At 37.1% G+C, this 20,353-nt stretch overlaps 1 protein-coding gene across 10 annotated transcripts in view; it reads right to left on the reverse strand.

Moving 5' to 3' along the window:
• Positions 1 to 2,274: 2,274 nt before the first annotated feature.
• Positions 2,275 to 20,353, reverse strand: part of MBTD1 (mbt domain containing 1) — a 67,772-nt gene continuing 49,693 nt past the window's right edge. For all 10 annotated transcript variants that reach the window (XM_043472094.1, XM_043472067.1, XM_043472077.1 and 7 more), the window contains 5 exons: positions 15,698 to 15,845; positions 14,645 to 14,727; positions 14,135 to 14,369; positions 13,558 to 13,635; positions 2,275 to 5,485 (listed from right to left, as the gene is read on the reverse strand). In XM_043472094.1, the coding sequence (XP_043328029.1) occupies positions 5,367 to 5,485; positions 13,558 to 13,635; positions 14,135 to 14,369; positions 14,645 to 14,727; positions 15,698 to 15,845 (663 nt within the window). In that variant the 3' untranslated portion in view covers positions 2,275 to 5,366. The remainder of the gene's footprint in view (positions 5,486 to 13,557; positions 13,636 to 14,134; positions 14,370 to 14,644; positions 14,728 to 15,697; positions 15,846 to 20,353) is intronic.

The following is a 20,353-nucleotide window of genomic DNA, read 5'->3' on the forward strand; positions in this document are numbered from 1 at the left end:
ATCTGGGTCTTTTCAAATGAGTCAGCTCTTTGCATCAGGTGGCCAAAGTATTGGAGTTTCAGCTTCAACATCAGTCCTTCCAATGAATATTCAAGACTGATTTCCTTTAGGATGGACTGGTTGGATCTCCTTGCAGTCCAGGGGACTCTCAAGAGTCTTCTCCAACACCACAGTTCAAACGCATCAATTCTTTGGCGCTCAGCTTTCTTTATAATCCAACTCTCACATCTATACATGACTACTGGAAAAGCCATAGCCTTGACTAGACAGACCCTTGTTGGCAAAGTAATGTCTCTGCTTTTTAATATGCTATCTAGGTTGGTCATAACTTTCCTTCCAAGGAGTAAGCGTCTTTTAGTTTCATGGCTGCAATCACCATCTGCAGTGATTCTGGAGCTCAAAAAATTAAAAGTCTCACTGTTTCCACTGTTTCTCCATCTATTTGCCATGAAATGATGGGACCGGATGCCATGATCTTAGTTTTCTGAATGTTGAGCTTTAAGCCAACTTTTTCACTCTCCTCTTTCACTTTCATCAAGAGGCTCTTTAGTTCTTCACTTTCTGCCATAAGGGTGGTGTCCTCTGCATATCTGAAGTTATTGATATTTCTCCCGACAATCTTTATTCCAGCTTGTGCTTCATCCAGCCCAGCATTTCTCATAATGTACTCGGCATATAAGTTAAATAAGCAGGGTGACAATATACAGCCTTGACGTACTCCTTTCCCTATTGAACCAGCCTGTTCCATGTCCAGTTCTAATTGTTGCTTCCTGACCTGCATACAGATTTCTCAAGAGGCAGGTCAGGTGGTCTGGTATTCCCATCTCTTCAAAATCTTCCAGTTAAGACTTTGGTGTAGTCAATAAAGCAGAAATAGATGTTTTTCTGGAACTCTGGCTTTTTTGATAATCCACCAGATATTGGCAATTTGGTTTCTGGTTCCTCTGCCTTTTCTAAAACCAGCTTGAATATCTGGAAGTTCATGGTTCACGTACTGTTGAAAGCCTGGCTTGGAGAATTTTGAGCATTAATTACTTTACTAGTGTGTGAGATGAGTGCAATTGTGCAGTAGTTTGAGCATTCTTTGGCATTGCCTTTCTTTGGGACTGGAATGAAAACTGACCTTTTCCAGTCCTGTGGCCACTGTTGAGTTTTCCAAATTTGCTGGCATATTGAGTGCAGCACTTTCACAGCATCATCTTTTAGGATTTGAAATAGCTCAACTGGAATGCCATCACCTCCACTAGCTTTGTTCGTAGTGATGCTTCCTAAGGCCCACTTGACTTTGCATTCCAGAAATGTCTGGCTCTAGGTGAGTGATCATACCATCGTGATTATCTGGGTCATGAAGATCTTTTTTATGTACTTCTTCTGTGTATTCTTGCCCCCTCTTAATATCTTCTGCTTCTGTTTGGTCCATAACATTTCTGTCCTTTATTGTGCCCACCTTTGTATGAAATGTTCCCTTGGCATCTCTAATTTTCTTGAAGAGATCTCTATTCTTTCCCATTCTATTGTTTTCCTCTATTTCTTTGCACTGATCACTGAGGAAGGCTTTTTTTTTCTCTCTCCTTGCTATTCTTTGTATTCTTTAAAATACATCAATAGTGCAGTGTAAAAAATGTCAGGATTCTAATTTCAAATTAAGAACTGAAATAATGTATGTAAAGCTGTTTGACCTAGTGCCTGCCTTAGAAAATGTAACATTTTCTAAGTCATTTTTTAGTTTCAAATGAATCTCATGTTTATATATGCTGCATGCTTTCACTATTTAGTAGCAATCTGACTACAATTAGTAGATCCTGTGGTAGACCTGGGATCTGTATTTTAATGTGGAGGTTCCCATCCCTGATCCCCATGCACCCTGGCTGAGCTACTTGTAATTAGCAGCAGCAGCTACGTACAGGCTTATTTTGTGCCAGGATTGTTCTAGGAATTTTTTTGTTACATGTTCAGAACTCTTCCTCACTGCTGCTGGCTTACCTTATGAGAGTACAGGTTCTGTGAGGGAGGAACTGATCCAACTTTCCCTGAGGCCTTTGACTGCTTACAGAAGGCACTCAAGGGACTTCCCTGGCTGTCCAGTGGTTAAGACTGCAGTTCCACCTGCAGGGGGCGCAGGTTCAATCCCTGGTCCAGAAACTAGGATTCCCTCCTGCCGCCAGGTGCGGCCAAAAAAACAATTACAAAGAAAAAATAAAGGCATTCAGTATTTTGAATGAAAAAGGAAATCCCTCAAATACCAAGCATATTAAAGAACTGCTCATGTGCAACTTAACTTTAACGTTTTATTTTGTGTAAAAAAGGGCAAATTTAGTGAATTATTTTCATCTTGTACACAAAGTTATAATTTTAATGCTTTTAACACATCCATGCTGAAAATTTTCAATTTGGTAAAAATGAAAGGAACATAAATTTTTCCAAAGAAATTTTTCACGCCATTATATACACTTCATGAGAAAGTTTCAAACACTTTCTCAATGATCACAAGTTACCAAGAAAATAAAAGATTAAATTTGTACAGATATTGATCTATATATCAAATACATACAGAAATGATGTAAAAACCTTATGCAGTTTACTTTGACCTCTGTCCTCAAAAGATTTGCCCAGGGACAGATGCTTTTCTTTTGTATAAATGACTGTGGCTTTATTTAAAATATGAAAATCAAAGGAAGAAACCCAGTTTAATCACAGTATTTTTAAAATCCCTTCCCAATAGTAAAGGATCATTACCAAATATATAGCACCATAATACAAATAGTGATGGGAGAGGGTATTCACATCACACAAAATGAATAATAATAAAAACAAACAAACACTGAAAACCCGTGTTAGTATCCATAGAATAAGAAGTTGATAACAGCTTTAGCTTTCCTCATACACAGCAAGGAAAAAGTTAAAGAGTTTAAACTACCAAAAATCCCCAAATAATCCTAACAGGAAAAAAAAAAAAACAACAAACCCAAGGTCAGCAGTATATTTGAACCGTAAGAGAACGGGGCTACTGAGTTGTACACTTGGAGTTGTGGCTAAGACAAACTTCCTCTGCCACCAAGTCATTTTCTGTTCTTTTGGCAGTAGGAGTTAAGAGCCTGAATAGTGAAGAGGGCTTCAGATTGAGTTTATCTGGTACAGAGTCCTTACCATGACCGTGTTGGTCATGGGATTAAGACAAGAAAACACTTCATAAATATTAACACGTGGCAAATTTGAGAACAGCCTGGCTTTACTGTAAAATTAGAAGCTTATAAAATCTGGCTACAAATGAGCATTTCACAGAACTAATTACCAGGCTCCAAATTAAATCCCTCCTGGTTTATTCGGTTCCCCATAGAGATATTAAGCTCAGGGTACTGTTAAAGCACACGCTACAACTGGCTTCTTGTGCCCATAACATGCAATCGGAGTCCTGGGTTTAAATTCACTGAGCCTGAGAATAAAGACTGTTGTAACCTTTGCTTTAGAAGTCTTCCAGGCTGTACGTTCATGGGAAGATTCTTAAAAGTTGAAGATTTGGGAAGTTTATGTCACATTTACAGTAGGTCCCTCTCAGTAATGTTTAAGATAAATATCCAGTAATTTAACAGCTGAATTCACATATATTTGACACATAAGAATCAACCTGGCATTGATATGACTTGCATTTATGCCCCTAAAGAGACAGTATTAAGAAATGTTGACATGCAATTCCATACATTCTTACACTATAAAGTAACAAATTTTACTTCCAGTAGCAACTACAAAACCTTATGATATTAACCCCTCTTGCATAGAATGAGGTAAACCTGTGCATATTACCAATGCTATTATTCCCAAAAGTAGAGCAGTATTTTAGAAAATAAATTGCTGGTTTTTAATGTTCTATGCATTTTAAAATTCAAACAAAAAAAATCTTACCTAATATGGTCTCCTGGGGCTTTCCATTAACATTTTTTAAAGCATTCCATAGGCTGAAGGACTGTAGAGGTTAATCATTTTGATTAATTTCTAATTAGCCCTACCTATATTCCAGAGGAGATGGTTAATATTACCACTCTGAAGAGGCCAGGCTAATACCCAGAAGCACTTCTACAACAGATGCAATTAATTCCTGAGAGTTTAGTTTATGAACCTCACTGGTAAATGCTAAAGCTCTCTCATTCAGTCACAACTCAGTCAGAAAAATGTAGAGAGCAAATCTTTCACCAATTTACCCTTATATCCTTTTTTAAACGAAGCCATGTGAATTTAAAAATAGGGAATGTTTGAAATGGTCCAAATCAGTTATTACTGTTAAAATTAAATCTGAATACAGTTAAAGACAATTTATACATATATATATATATGGAATTTTAAGAAAATTAAATTCTCTTTCAAATTAGTTTTCTAACAAATCCAGGATAGTCAAAAGCAGAGCAGGAATGATTTTGAAATCTAGACTTATCTTGGCTTTAAACAACTGTTAAAATAATTTTGATTCTCCTGGTAGTACAGAACACATAAGTTTTGGGGTGTAGTTATACGAGTATTCTCTCACAGATGGAAAGAAATGGCAGAGAACTAATGAGAATTCCTTTTGTGGGATATTTTTTAGTAAGGAAAATAAAATAAACTTAGGACAATATTGCATTTTCCCCAATCCCTCAACATGTAGACCGAGATCTTGTATATCTTGTCAACTATTCCAGTTTAACACTTTAGTGTTAGGATAATTTTACTCATTTTTAATTAAAAGAGAACATATAAAAGTATCCAGAGTTCTTCCAGTTTCATACAGAACTCCAAATAAATTTTCACAGAATGAAACACTTCTGTACAAATATTTAAAATGGGCTGCAATAAAATGCCAACAAGCAGAATTAATTACCCTTCCATGATTTATGTGGTGATGAGCTCTCCACAGGGGGGATTCAGTTGCATATTCTGCAGCAGAGGAAGCTGGAGATGTGACTGGCCTAACTTTTAAAATCCCAAAATCTCCCAACAGGTACCAAAAAGGTTCATTAGTAATGACAGTTCGTTTGCATTTACAACAGTATCTTTCTTAAGTCATTTCCTTCAATCCTGCTACCTAAACTTTAATCTTACCAAAAAAGTTAGAATTTCAATTCTTGTTAACAATGCACATAAATCCAAACTTGGAAAATATTACAAAATTCTTTCAAAAGCTTCAAATACAACACAAAAATTGTCCATCTTTATAAATTGAAAAATTTCCCCCCAAGGCTAAAATAGTTTCCCTACCCACTTGAAAAATCTGGAACTGAAATTTTCTATGTTTAGCAAAATGTCCCAGTAGAATAGCCCCGCTGTACAGCTGGATTGATTATAAAATCAGTCCTGTGTAAAATTCTTTCCCTCCCACCCTCAGTTTCTGAGCAACCTCAAGGCTCTTGTTTGATGTAAAAGTTGGCAGAGCCATTGCTTTCCTGATCAGACGCTCCTTGGAGGAAACTATAATCCTCTCCATCTATCAGCTCCTCTTTCAGCTGCAATGTAGTCACTGTAAGAAAGAGATAAATATACAAGATGTTATTAAGTCTTTCTGGAATATTCAGATTGCTTTTAATCTTCATGTTCCACCAGCTTTATAGTTAATAAAAGGCTTCTTCATGTCTTCAATAATTTTAAAACTAACTCCCCCTGAAGGAAGAGCATTTAATTACTTTTAATTTTCAAAGTGTATTTGTAGTTGAGAAAAGCTTCAAAAAAGAACAACACTACAAACTGGACACTGCACAAATGGACACTGTCAATGAAATGTGGAAGGTGATAGTGATCACTAATTTGATTAGAATTTTTCTCATGATTAAGTATTCACTTTTATGTCAATGCCTATATAAATGATGTATTTTTTGGATAGTTCTGAACTATAGTAAGTAATACAATAAATATGACTTTAATATGTGATCTCCAAGGAGTACCTTTGTTAAAGACTCTTCATAAAAAAAGATAAAATCTAATTTTAAAATAGTATTAAAAGTAACATAAAATATATGATCTACATATAATTTCTATCATTTATAAAAATAAATAAACCCAATAGTAAAGACATCTGTATTAAAACTAAAATCAAGAAAAACTTAAGTAATCATTTCAGGTAAAACAGAAATTGATTGACATTAGCAGTGTGAAAGTCACTGGTATAAAACAGCTAACACTTGGAATTCCCTAGCGTCCAGGGGTTAGGATTCTGCTTTCACTGCTGAGGGCATGGGTTCAATCCCTGGTTGGGCAACTAAGATCCTGCAAGCCTTGCAGTGCAGCTAAAAAACAAACCAGAAACAAAACGGCTAACATTACCAATGGGATCACTTAATAGTAGTAACTTACTGCCTGTCCAAATTTTTATCTGAAGACCTTTTTTTTTTTTTTTTAATGAAAAGAAACAACAGTATAGGCAGTCTTCAATTTATGAACAGGTCATGTTCCAATAGGTCTTTATTTTTATAGACAAATGTTTTCCAGTTTCCAGTATTTTCAGTGGGGTTTAGGTTTCTTGGTAGCCACTGAAGTCAGGCTAGTCAGCATTTTTAGTGACAGGAGGGCTCCCTCTAACGCATGGACAAGCAAGAAGAGAAAGAAAAACCTTTTTCTTGCTGGTCCCAGCACTGGTCTTAGGCAAAAGTTTAGGCAGTTTAATTCTCAGATTTTCCTATCTTCTTTTATAAACATCTCTTAAGTTACCTCAACACAATTTGCCAGTAACTTCAGACTGCCCTAAAGCCCACCCTTTACTTCCTATTAGAACTCTGTGAAGAAAAAATTACTTTCTTACTTTAAAAAAAATTAATTTTTTTGGATTGCACTGGGTCTTCATTGCTGCACATGGGCTTCCTCCGGTTTTGGCTTGCAGGGGCTAGTCTTTGTTGCAGTGCATGGGCTTCTCATTGTGGTGGCTTCTGTTGCAGAGCATGGGCTCTATGTGTGCAGGCTTCAGTAGTTGTGGTACATGGGCTTAGTTGCTCTGTGGCATGTGGAATCTTCCAGGATCAGGATCAAATGCACATTCCCTACTTTCGCAGGGAGTTCTTATCCACTGTACACCAGGGAATTCCCTAAAAGGGCTACTTTTAAAGTCAAAATAATGATAGAAAAACACTTTGTGTCTTGATTTCAGTTATAAAAGATTAGTTTCAAAAACAAGGGTCTTTGACATCTTATTTGGTAATTTAAAGAATAATCTTCTGCATTTCCCTGGGGGCACAGTGGTAAAAATCCACCTGCCAATGCAGAAGACACAGGTTTGACCCCTGGTCTGGGAAAATTCCATATGCTGTGGGCAACTAAGCCTGTGTGCCGTAACTACTGAGCACGTGCTCTAGAGCCCAGGAGACACAGCTACTGAGCCCAGGTGCTGCAATTCCTGAAGTCAGTGCTCCCTGAAGCTTGTGCTCCACAACAAGAGAAGCCGCCACAGTAAGTCTGCGCACCGCAAGAGAGTAGCCCCTGTCCGCCACAGCTAGAGAAAAGCCTGCACAGCAGCGAAGACACCGCACAGCCAAGAATAAATAAATAGTCCTTAAAAAATAAGGAAGAGAGTAAAAACAAGCATAATCTTCTGAGACATGCTAATTCATTTTATTTTGCTTTGGTAATGGTGTGAAAAAATTCAAGTCCAGAGACAGAAAAGTGAATACACTATTTCTATAATAGCAGCAAAACACACACCAATCAGACTGTTGAAAGGTAAAGCAAACATGACTGACTGCTTGCTTTCTTAAAAAATCCTTTAAAAATTACTTAATATGAAAAAATGCTTTTATGGAGGATATCAAACACATAACAGTATCCTTCAAATCAAACCAACATGCATTAATTATTAAAGACATTTGGACATGCAAATAAACACATGGAAAAGGAAAAAAAAACAAATTTCATTAAAGGTGCAGTACCCACAATAAAAGGTTGATTAAAACAATATCTTGTTATATGATGATCAGATGGCTAAATGAATGAGAAAATAATTACTGTGCTTCAAGACCAAATATGTTCCACTCAAATGGGTGGTTTTTTTCCTTTTTTTTTTTTAAATGTAAGAAAATTAAATTGAGATTCTAAAGCACATCCTGAAACTATTTGCATTTATTATTAACAACAAAGTTATGGATTATGCTTCTACTCATGTTAATATATGGAAACAATATTCTAAAAAATGTAACTCAAGATAAACATGAAACATTCACTGAGATGTAGGATGTTTTATCTAAAGTTTCAGAGTTTTCATGGAACCTAAAATAAAGCCTGCCTGGTATCTTCACACTCATCACTTCTTCTTTACAGGCCTTATTGTCAATGAATGATGGATGAAATAAAATAGACCCTGTGGCTGATGTCACTTTCTACACAAATGCATTTTCTTGGCTCTGTTTTTAAAAGGAAGTTACTTTGCTGACTCTAATCACTAACATTTCAGGAGTTAAACAGAAATCACACTTTTCTAGTTAGAAGTCCATAAACAGTAAACTCTTCCAAAAGCAAAACAAACTATAGTTAGGCCAGCAACACAGTCCCTACACAGTGTCACCAGAGTAAAATCACACCAAGTCCCATAAATGTGCCCCCAGCTCAGAAGACACACATGATAAAGTCTAGTGGAAAGGGAAGTCATCAGGAGGCCTTGTGGGCTCTATCCTGTATGTCTACTCCAAGTTCCTCGGTTTTACCAATCCTAAAAGTCAAGTTCTCTCACAAAATGTGATACACACCTTCAAAATCAGTCTAATGCATAAAACAAAACAAAACATCTAAAATGCAGTAAAAATCAAATATATTCAGAGTTCACAATATCTACAGTTAATTAAGTTATAGAAGACTTTCATAATAACAAGTACAAAAGGAAAAAAAAGCTAAAAAGACAAACAAGGAGCTGAAATGCTCTTTTGATATTTGAAAGTATTAAAGAGCAGATAAACTTGGATTTGCAGTCCTAGTCCATTTCTTACACAAAAGAGGTACTGTAATTTTTTCTAGATATAAAGATATGAGAGTGATCTTCAGAGAAACAGACTGGGAAGGATAAAGATCACCTAATATACTGTTTAAGAAGGCAAAAACTAAAGAACACATCCTTAAAAGAAAAAAAAGAAGAAAAAAGGCTGATGACAACTTCAGGTGCAAACAGAGCAATAAGAAGAAAACAGAGCTAGACACTAAGTCTCATCAGGGTTTTCAACAGGGATTTGAAAGAATGCAAGGCTTTTAAAGAATGAAAATTAGATGAAAAAATTTAGTTTACAAGCAATAGGTAGGACACATGGCAGAATATATGCCAAGTTAGATACAACCTTGATGCTATTTGATCTGTACTGAGTCTAAGATTCATCATATGCAAGTGAAGATTCTCTGACATTCTACGGTAACATGTTTGTTCTTAGCAATGACAAAGGGCAGCCTTCCTTACTCTACCAGCTTATCCTAACCAATTCAACTTGAATTAAACATTAATCACTGTACATATTTCATGTTCATACAGAAATAAATTTCACTCAAATTCAATACCAAAATTATACAGGTATTTTATTTCCAAATTCATGTTATTCAACTAAGACTGTGGTAAATGTTACTACCAGAACCAAAATTACACAGGAATACAAAACACATCTGTTTACTGAATGAGATGCTAATGGAATGCTATGAAGAAAGCCTCATTTTTGGATCTGATTAATCATATTGGTCCCTTATAGCATATTTCTCCCTGAAGTCAAGTCACATAGAATTCTGCAATGCAAAATGTTCAACCATTTTAACAAAACCATGAAATAGTACAAGTTATCTCACAAATTCCGTAAGCTGAAATTACAGCTTTACCTGAATTTGAAGCTCAAAAGTGGCCTATAACAAAATAAAAATCCTTTCCTGATTATTCATTTTAGTGAAGTAACTACCAAGGACTAGTGAAAATGAATTTTTTAGTTGAAAGAAAAAGAAAAATTTGATGAGTCAGCATCTGTCATGCGAGACCATGCTTTGTCTCCCACCACCCTAACCCAGACTTTGACCCTCTGCAGTACCTGAAGTGTTGATGTGACTAATTACCTGTTTTGAGGCTGGGACTGAACTCTTGGCTAGTGCGGGGAGGTGGGAAGGCCTCCGGGGCTGTCTGTGCTGGAAGGGTTCGATATGGAGGAGGAGTCAACTCTTCGTCACCAGAGAAGCTCCTCCGCACCCCACCTGTCATGGGCAGGCTTGACAAACTGACAGGCTTCTTCCCAACTGGCATCTTCCTCTCTAAATATCAAGTTAAACTAAAGTAAGCTTTTACTTACATGCGTGGGAAGAAAAGTGTATCATAACTAGGAAAGGTTGTATTGCAGAGGATACTGTGAAAAGAGAACCAACTATGCAAGGTTCGTGTTTTTGAAAACAAGGATGTGTGTGTGAAACAAGGATGTGTGTGTGTATGTGTCTGTGTGTTGGGGAGTGGATGATAAGGGAGATTATTTCTAGTCTCTCTGAGTCTAGTAATCCTGGTTCTTGACTCTGTAATCAATTTAAAACAAAACAAAGGAAAATGAATGACAGAGAGCATTGAGTGTGGAGAACAGCTAGCTGGCTAACTACTTTGAAGTAAAATTTTAGTTTGAGGGGGACTGAAAATCCAAGGGTAGAGAGAATTTTAAAGCCCTACTTGTAGGTATTTCACTGTGCCCATATAAGCCCAAACACTGTCCTTCAGGGAGAAATCAAACAGCTTAATTAATGAATTATACAAGTGGCAGAATTTCACTGGTATGAAATACGTTTCCCTAACTTTTGGTTTATAATTCACTCTTTCAGAAAAAAATTCTTACTCTGAAAAGCAGTTCTGAAATTTAAAGATTTGGGGCCTGCAAGATCTTAAGCAATCTAATTTCTTTTGAAACAGCCTTTGGTTATAGTTTCATTAGCACACATAGCCTTCAAAGACTTTTACAATACTTTCACCACCAATAAAAAAATACTCTAAGCTTTGCAAAGACTGAACAATCAAGCATACCCCATTTATCTGGTTAAAAATTGAAGGATACTTACAGATCTTTGTGACTATAAGTTATATCTGTTTTATTCCAGAGTTAACAAATAACTCAGGAAAGAGCAATCAGAAATTTGCTTTGCAAAATCAGAACTAAAAGACAAATCTAAGTCAGACAGTATTAATATGTAAAATGATCTGGAAATCAAGTTCCTATGAGTACACATTCAACTCTCAAGTCAAAATCACCTGTAGCATTCATTTAAATGAAAAAGTCTAATGTACTACACACTTGGGAGGTAAAAATGCAAGGAGAATCTTCAATTCTCTACTATTTGCAACAGTCCTTGGAGATGGTACAGAATTGAGTGCTGGTTTCCTGCTCTAGAATTATTAAACTTTGAGAAAAAAACACTTTTCAGATTGGACAGATCGTGTTTATACAACAGTCGATATGATCCTCTTGACAGAAGACTCTTATTGTTCAAAAGCACTAGTTAATAGTTATCCCTTTACAGCATGAACACAGCTAATTAAAAATCAGGCTAGAACAATGAAGTCAATCAATTATTTTTGTAAAAAATAAGCCCTACCAAAGAACATACCACTAGATGATTTTAGGTTGTAGAAAGACCAGAGTCATAAGATGAAACAACAGAGCCAGGATATAATAATCTGCAGACAAACTTAAAAAAAAAAAAGGCTTTGTGGTCTATCTGACTGACAAAAATCTTCATGCAATGGATGACTCAAGGTTCCTGGACTCCAGGTTCTTATTTTGAAATTTCTAATAAACTATTTGCTGAGTAATGTGAAAAAATAAAAGGAATAGATACTATCTTAAAATGAAGAATGCTTTTCATTCACACATGACTACAAGCCTTATCCTGAATTCTGAAATTCAAAGTTTTTTTTGGGCAACAAAATCAGACCTCACTTGGTGATACTATTTATAATAATCTTTATTTGACCCATTAAATGTTACTATTTATGTATATTCTGCTTCAAAGTGCGGCAGAGTCTGCAAGGGGTGTTACATAATATATGCTACACACACTGTACTTCTTTTAAAAAAAAAACCCAGGATTCTAAAGTCCAAAGTGCATTTGATCTCTAGGATTTCTAATAAGGGACTGTGAGTCCATAGTTTTATCCTTTCTATGTCCAAAAGACAATTTAAAGGCATCAGAGATGATGTCACAATATTAAGAGCTATTAAAATGTTAAATAATATGTTCTAATTTTAAATTCATTTTTTCAGCTAATCTAGAAATCTGATAATGTCACTAAATGGGACATTTAGTGACACACATTATTAAATGTCACTAAAAACTGGGACACTGATATTATCACTTCATTAATTTCATATTTCTTCCCATGTCCCTAGCCTATTAATTCAAAATGATTAAACCCCATAAACCGTAACAAACCCAGGAAGAGTCACACTGAGAGAGGTATGTGAACTGTGTATACAATGCTCAGAAATTTCCTCTAAAAGATGTCATAAAGTCACTGAGTAGTAAAAAACATTCTTAAATTCAACACATTGCAAAGAAAATTCTGAAATCTCAAACCCTTGTCCAATTAAATGTAAAGACAGGCCAAAGCAGCCTGTACTCATTCAGTCTGAGAGAAAGCTCAGTGATCACACCTGCTGTGGTTAGTCCACTGACATGAAGTTACCACATGACTTCTTGCTAATCAGTTCCTGATAAATTGGAAATCATTTTAATCTGCCTGGTCTGGCAATGTTCTCTGGAGTTCTTTTAGGTAAATATCAACCATGGTAAGCAGCCAGTAAGCAATAATTCTGGGTCTACGGGAGGCTTACGTCTACAAAATAAAAGAGGGTAAGAGATAGGTCTTGATGGTTATCACTGTTGAGACTGATCTGGGTTTCATGTAGGGAAGAAACCAAGCACCACTGCAGTGGCTGCTAAGTCCCCAATCAAAACAACCAAAGTAACTTTATCTTAAGATGAAATAGTCCATGACAAGTTTCACAAAGAGAAAAAATCTATATATAGCTTTCTATGATGGAAGGGGAAAGATTTTAAAAGAATCAGAGCTATCAATATATTTTATATTATTTTGGCTATTAATGCCAGTTATCATTCATTGTAAGATAAAGTACTGTCAGAAAGCATATTAATATTTTCTTAAGCTTGATTTCATTAACTATCAATTTGAATTTCATTTTTCTTTTATTTTTTTAACTTGAATTTCTTTTAAGTATCATTTTAGAAAGAGTTTTTTGGTTTAGAAGGATAGGTTTTTAGTCTCCAAGTCTATTGTAAGCACCAAGCAACTGTTTTTATTTTTAATAAAAAAAATTTTTAAAAGGACTAATTTTCAGGTTTGCATATTACTTCAAAAATCATTCATAGACTCTACTCTTTACCATCTATTAAATATTATGGTAATAATTTCTCCTGCCAATCGAAGACAAGTGTTTCTCATTTTGAAAAAGTCTGCCTTTTATGGCATACTGCACCTTTAAGCATAATACAGAATGCATAGTTATCAGGTCTCACAAGGGATACCATTTCTATGCAAGGATACCAAGTCCCCAGTTGGTTAACAAGTTAGGAAATGTATATAAGCACCACGTGGTGACCCACTTTTCTTATGTCCTTTGTATTGCTGGGACTTAGTCTTTTTCTTCTGTTTTGATGAACCTGACTGGCTTTCTCTTGATGCTGAAAAATAAAGAAAATTGATATCAGATAATTTCTTACAACTCTTGATACAACTCAGATGAACTACCTTTACCAAGACCATGATGTTTATAAAAAGTACACAATGCTTCGAAAATAAGGGTACCTGTTCCTGCAAAACCATGAACCTCAATACCAGACAGATACCATTATTTATTCAATAATCACTTCTTACATATTAACAAATTTTAGCCTGTAACTTTAAACTCACTAAAGGAAGTCTAGTTTAATTCAGTGGGTGTTCTTAATGTTGTGTTTCTATAGTCATTAAGCAACTGACTATTGAGTTCACACTGCCATGGCACACATGGCCTAATTCTGTGATATCATGGTTGAGTCTTATCAGGTAAGATCTTACCTGGCAACCAATCAGACATAGGTATATTCTTGTCGCGTGAGCTCACAAGATGATTTATGTGAGACAGTCCTTGGAGAACTGCTGATTTTTACAAAAGGACACCTTTTCTGTGTACCAACTTACACTGTGATGCTGGAGGCTGCAGTTGATATCCAGTTAACTGACACCACCCTACAGGATACAGGTCAGGGGACTCACAGTCTACCCACTGATCATATTCTTCTTCCCATCCGTCAAAATGTATCCTCAAGAGACGATGAATAATTCGAGTTACTGTGGCTACACATATTAATCGTGGCTCCATGAGATCTACTGCTTCTAATTTCATTCCAACACGAAATCCATGATTTGGAACATCCTAACATGAAGAAGCAAAACATTAACACTGGTGAAAAGAAGAATGTGTAACTCCATCATCACTAAGAAAGAAAAAAAGAGAAGTAACATAACCAGTTAACAATTTAGACCAAAAAAACCCCTTATTGAAACATATGAAGGTGAAGCATGTAAGAACTAGTTAGGAAATGCATTCATTCCTAATAATGAAACAAAGTTTGGAAACAAATTTCAGCTCCTATGTAAAGGAAATACCTACACTGTTTAACTAATATGTATGTGTTTATTTAAATTTACCTTATTAAACAGTTTTACTGGTGCTGCAATGGAGCCAGTTTCCCTGAGGTAGTCAAACCATTTAAAAGGAAGCTTTGTGTAACCTGGAAAACACAACTAGTTTAACTAGAAGTTCATTTAAAATTAGTGTAATATAAAAATGCAGATATAAAATAATTCAGTACACATTACAATCTCATGAGCTAATGCTGTAGAGTACAATAATTACTCCCTGTTATATAGCTCTTCCTGTTTTTCTAGACAGAAACAGATGCACATGTATCCTACAAGAACTAGACTTTTGCTTTTCAATCCTAGGCTTAGAATAGTCTAATATTTAATATTTTTCAGTAATATTTTTCTTTCTTTGTAAGAAAGAACAGTGACTGGGCAAATACTGTTTTTATAGTCTTCTGTTTTGGCTTTTCTCTTCTTAAGAGAAAAATCCAAGGCTCAGATATTGAAATTAGGAAAATCACTGGTTAAGCCATATGAACTATTTAAAGGTGTCATTTTTTAAAAAGTCATATGGTAATTTTTATTTTTTTTGGTAATACCACCTGCCTTGTGAGATCTTAATTTCCTAACCAGGGACTGAACCCAGGGCCCTGACAGTGAAAGTTCCAAGTCCTAACAACTGGAATGCCAGGGAGCTTCCTCATACAGTCATCTAAAGATGAAAACTTGCTTTCTCTCAAAGGCTAAAGTCTATTTTTTAAAAAAAGTTTAGGTATGCGATAGCCCTGTGAGCCTACATCATCATCTCAACAGGGCTTGAGAATACCAATTCTTATTATAAAATGTACAAATGCTCAGGAAAAATTCTACACCAATTTAATTTATTAAAGCTAGCTAGGTTACAGGTCTTTATGTTTTCAGACACCCCACAGCTCTTGATATAAACATATACATATGTAACACACATGTTTATATATACATATTATATTTTCATATAGCAAGTAATCTAGGGATAAAAATAAAAAGGAATCTAGGGCTGTGGTAAATGGTGTAGACAGGTACCATGTAAAAAGAAAACAAGGATGAATACCCAGTGTATATATTAGAAAAAAGTACCTCTGGGTGGAGTGAGTTCAATCATGTTAATTTCACAGAAACCAACAGGGAAAATAGAAGGGGAGGTTGCATGATAACAGAACCAGTCAGATCCATCTGCTGCTTCTGAGCCATCGATCCCAATCATCAGGAATCCATCAGCCAGCACCTTTTAAATTAAGAGAATTCCAAGTATTTAAAATTAGGTGCTACTATTATAAAAATGATCCTGTAAGTGACATTCTAAAAAGAAAGCAAAATCTATTACATAATGATCTCGTAAAAGGAAGAAATGTTTATTGAATTCTCTTAAATAACTGAAATTATAATGGAAAAAAAAATCTGTATAAATTCCAGTGTGTGCCAGAAATAAAAGCATGGTTACATAGAAGTAATTTTAGAGGTCTAGGGAAATATGCTCCTGACAATGGCCAAGGCTGTTTCTTCTGTGGCATGAAACAGGGCTGAGTGCTCTTTTACAATTTAACTATCTAGTCTCGGCTAAGCTTTAAATCTTATTCAGTAGGAGCTCTCACTTATATCCTTCTGATTTATCACATAGTGGAGTTTTTCTAAACTTCTTCCATCTTCCTCAAGCTCCAACTTTACCTCTTTCATGCTCTGGGTAACTGTGCTCCTCCATGATAGAAACTATGTGAGGGACCTCACAGTCCAGACTGATCTAAGTAGTAGTCCTTCCTTTGCCTCTCAAGACAAACCTCTCCGTGTCTCCCAATTCCCGTTACATCAAAAGTATTTTATTTTGAAACAGTTCACACTTAAAAAAAGGTATATAGAGTACAAATTCCTAAATACTCTTCACCCAGAGACCCAAGTCAAGTCATATCACTCAGTCGTGTCTGACTTTTTGCGACCCCATGGACTGTAGCCTCCCAGGCTCCTCTGTCCATGGGGATCATCCAGACAAGAATACTGGAGTTGGTTGCCATGTCCCCCTCCAGGGGATCTTCCCAACCCAGGGATCGAACCCAGGTCGCTTCTTTAGTCTGAGCCACCAGGGAAGCCCAAGAATACTAGAGTGGGTAGCTTATCGCTTCTCCAGGGGAACTTCCTGACCCAAGAATCGAACCAGGGTTCCCTACATTGTAGGCGAATTCTTTACCAGCTGAGCTATCCGGGAAGCAATGATCTTCTAGTTTGTCAAATCCAGTGCCTTTTCCCCAACACTTCAGCCTCCTTTACGATATCCCATACCAGCTGACTACTCAATTTTTGGAAACATTTATTCCCAGATTCTCATTACATTATGGTCTGCTGATTCATCTTCTCACCTCTGTGTTCATTGCTTCACATTTTTTTGGCAACCATCCTTTCACCTTCAACTCTTGTTTTTTATTTTAGCCCTTTTCTTTTGTTTTCATGATGGCATTCACTCTTCAATGGTTGACTTTTATGCCAAAATTTCTCAAGTTTTATCATGAGTTTTTCACCCTCCCAGTATCTCAGGCCTGCATTTTACCTGCATGCTGAACATATTCTCTGAGAGTTAGTACAGGGCATCAAACCAACAACTCTTTCTCCAGCTCCTTGCAAAGGCAATCAATTGCTGGGTCCCCACAACTCCCCAAAACATTCAGTGCTTTATCCTAGCCATTAACTCTATCTCCACTATGTTGCTTAATATCATTGCTTTCAGCCTTCCCTATGTACTTTTCCTCTCTTACAGTTAAAACTTTCCTTTGCTATGTACTCTGTTCCAGAAAAACATCTATTTCTCCTTTATTGACTATGCCAAAGGCTTTGACTGTGTGGATCACAATAAACTGTGGAAAATTCTGAAAGAGATGGGAATACTAGCCCACCTGACCTGCCTCTTGAGAAACCTATATGCAGGTCAGGAAGCGACAGTTAGAACTGGACATGGAACAACATACTGGTTCCAAACAGGAAAAGGAGTACATCAAGGCTGTATATTGTCACCCTGCTTATTTAACTTATATGCAGAGTACATCATGAGAAATGCTGGGCTGGAAGAAGCACAAGCTGGAATCCAGACTGCCGGGAGAAATATCAATAATCTCAGATATGCAGATGACACCACCCTTATGGCAGAAAGTGAAGAGGAACTAAAAAGCCTCTTGATGAAAGTGAAAGAGGAGAGTGAAAAAGTTGGCTTAAAGCTCAACATTCATTCAGAAAACTAAGATCATGGAATCTGGTCCCATCACTTCATGGCAAATAGATGGGGAAAGAGTGGAAACAGTGTCAGACTTTATTTTTTTGGGCTCCAAAATCACTGCAGATGGTGATCGCAGCCATGAAATTAAAAGACGCTTACTCCTTGGGAGGAGAGTTATGACCAAACTAGATAGCATATTAAAAAGCAGAGGCATTACTTTGCCAACAAAGGTCTATCTAGTCAAGGCTATGGTTTTTCCAGTGGTCATGTATGGATCTGAGAGTTGGACTGTGAAGAAAGCTGAGCGCCGAAAAATTGATGCTTTTGAAATGTGTTGGAGAAGACTCTTGAGAGTCCCTTGGACTGCAAGGAGATCCAACCAGTCCATCCTGAAGGAGATAAGCCCTGGGTGTTAATTGGAAGGACTGATGCTGAAGCTAAAACTCTCAATACTTTGGCCACCTCATGTGAAGAGTTGACTCATTGGAAAAGACCCTGATGCTGGGAGGGATTGGGAGCAGGAGGAGAAGGGGACGACAGAGGATGAGATGGCTGGATGGCATCACCGACTCGATGGACATGAGTTTGAGTAAACTCTGGGAGTTAGTGATGGACAGGGAGGCCTGGCGTGCTGCGATTCATGGGGTCACAAAGAGTCAGACACAACTGAGTGACTTAACTGAACTGAACTGTTCATGCCAGAAAGCTTTACCAACTAATGAAAACTCAACCTGATCAAGCTTAAAGACTGCACAGATTAATTTCACATCATCTTTCTGTCTACTTGCATGTTCCGTTCTCCTAGTTATTTCTACCATATTGGATATATATATATATATATATATACTGATTTTCTCTTTAATCTTAACAGCTCTAAGACCTCTAGAAAGGACTACCTCCACTCATACGGGATTCTTTTTTCCCTTTCTGAACACAGCTTAGTGGATCAGGGGCTCGTATCCCACTTTCAGAGGACCACGCAAAAAGCTGGGCTCGGTTGTTCAGATTCTCTCTCCGTAATTAGAATTAACATACAGAGAGATAGCAGTCAAGCCATGGGTTGGAGCTGGCACTGAAAGGCTGTGATACAGAAGGGTGAATGAAGTGAAAGTCGCTCAGTCGTGTCCGACTCTTTGTGACACTATAGACTGTAGCCCTCCAAGCTCCTCCGTCCATGGGATTCTCCAGGCAAGAATACTGGAGTGGGTTACCATGCCCTTCTCCAGGGGATCTTCCCAGATTAAGGACCAAACCTAGGTATCCCACAATTGCAAGGAGATTCTTTACCGTTTAAGGTACTGGGGAAGCCCAACAGAAGGGTGAGAGGCTACCATATGGAGACTGAGTAGCAGGACACCAGCAGGGAGAGACAGTGAAGAGTGGCACAGACACAGATCAGAGGTGGAACAAAGAGGCCCCTAAGAGGTGGAGGACAGCACCAAGTTCATGCCTTTCCAGGTTTCATCCCTGGGTCCTTCTATGTCTGTGAACGTGCCCACTGAATCCTCAGAATGACTTTTCTAAAGCCCACTCGAGGGGGTTTCTGTTCCTTATAAACAAAAAGCCTGGCCCAGAATATTCAAAGCAACTTATCTGATGTCTGATGCGTACTGTGTGTGAACCTTTCACCATTTCCTAAATGTGGTCTGTACCTTTCACTCTTGATGCTTTTGTGCATATTCTCATTCCCTGGCACAGTTTCCTTCTGAATCTCTTCTTGGCCCAGTTTCTCCCATCCTTCAAAATGAAGTTTTCAAATGTCCTCTCTTCCACAAAGCTTTTCCTAATTCCTCTGAGAAGATGCTCTTCTTTATCTGAATTCCAACAGTACTTGTACCATTTTTGAATCATAGTTGATCTTGTATGTTAAACACATTTTCCTACATCTTATCTTGTTCTACAAGACTGTAAGCCTTTCAGAGTCCAAACCAACCTAGCACTGCAAGAATTCATTTTAAGTATTTTCTGAGTGAAGCTTAATATTCTACTCATTGGACCCTTATTTTTATTTCACACATAGCATGACAGAATGGTGCTGATTCCCAAATCTGGCTGACTGTCAAGAGTTACACCTTGAGAACTTTTTAATTATTATTTTTTTAAACAAATACAAATATCTGGGTAGTCTTTCTTATGATTCTGATTGAGCAGGTCTACAGTAGGTCATGGAAATCTAAATAGCACCAGGGAGTCTGGATCGCTAGTCAGGTGAAAAGGAGGAATAAGGGTTTAGAGTCAGTCTGGTTTAGCTGTGTGACCTTGAACACAAGTATACAGGACATGGCAGCCATCATAACTTTTTAATTCTTCTGGCTTAAGGCTTAAAGGACTTCCCTTGTGGCTCAGCTGTTAGAAAATCTGCCTGCAATCCAGGAGACCTGGGTTCAATCCCTCAGTTGGGAAGAACTCCCGGAGAACGGAAAGGCTACCCACTCCAGTATTCTGGCCTGGAGAATTCCATGGACTCTGTAGTCCATGGGGTTGCAAAGATATGATGAGCGACTTTCACTTTCACTTTAAGGCTTAAAACTGTGTTG

This window comes from Cervus canadensis, chromosome 1 (assembly GCF_019320065.1).
Source record: "Cervus canadensis isolate Bull #8, Minnesota chromosome 1, ASM1932006v1, whole genome shotgun sequence".
NCBI lineage: Eukaryota > Metazoa > Chordata > Mammalia > Artiodactyla > Cervidae > Cervus > Cervus canadensis.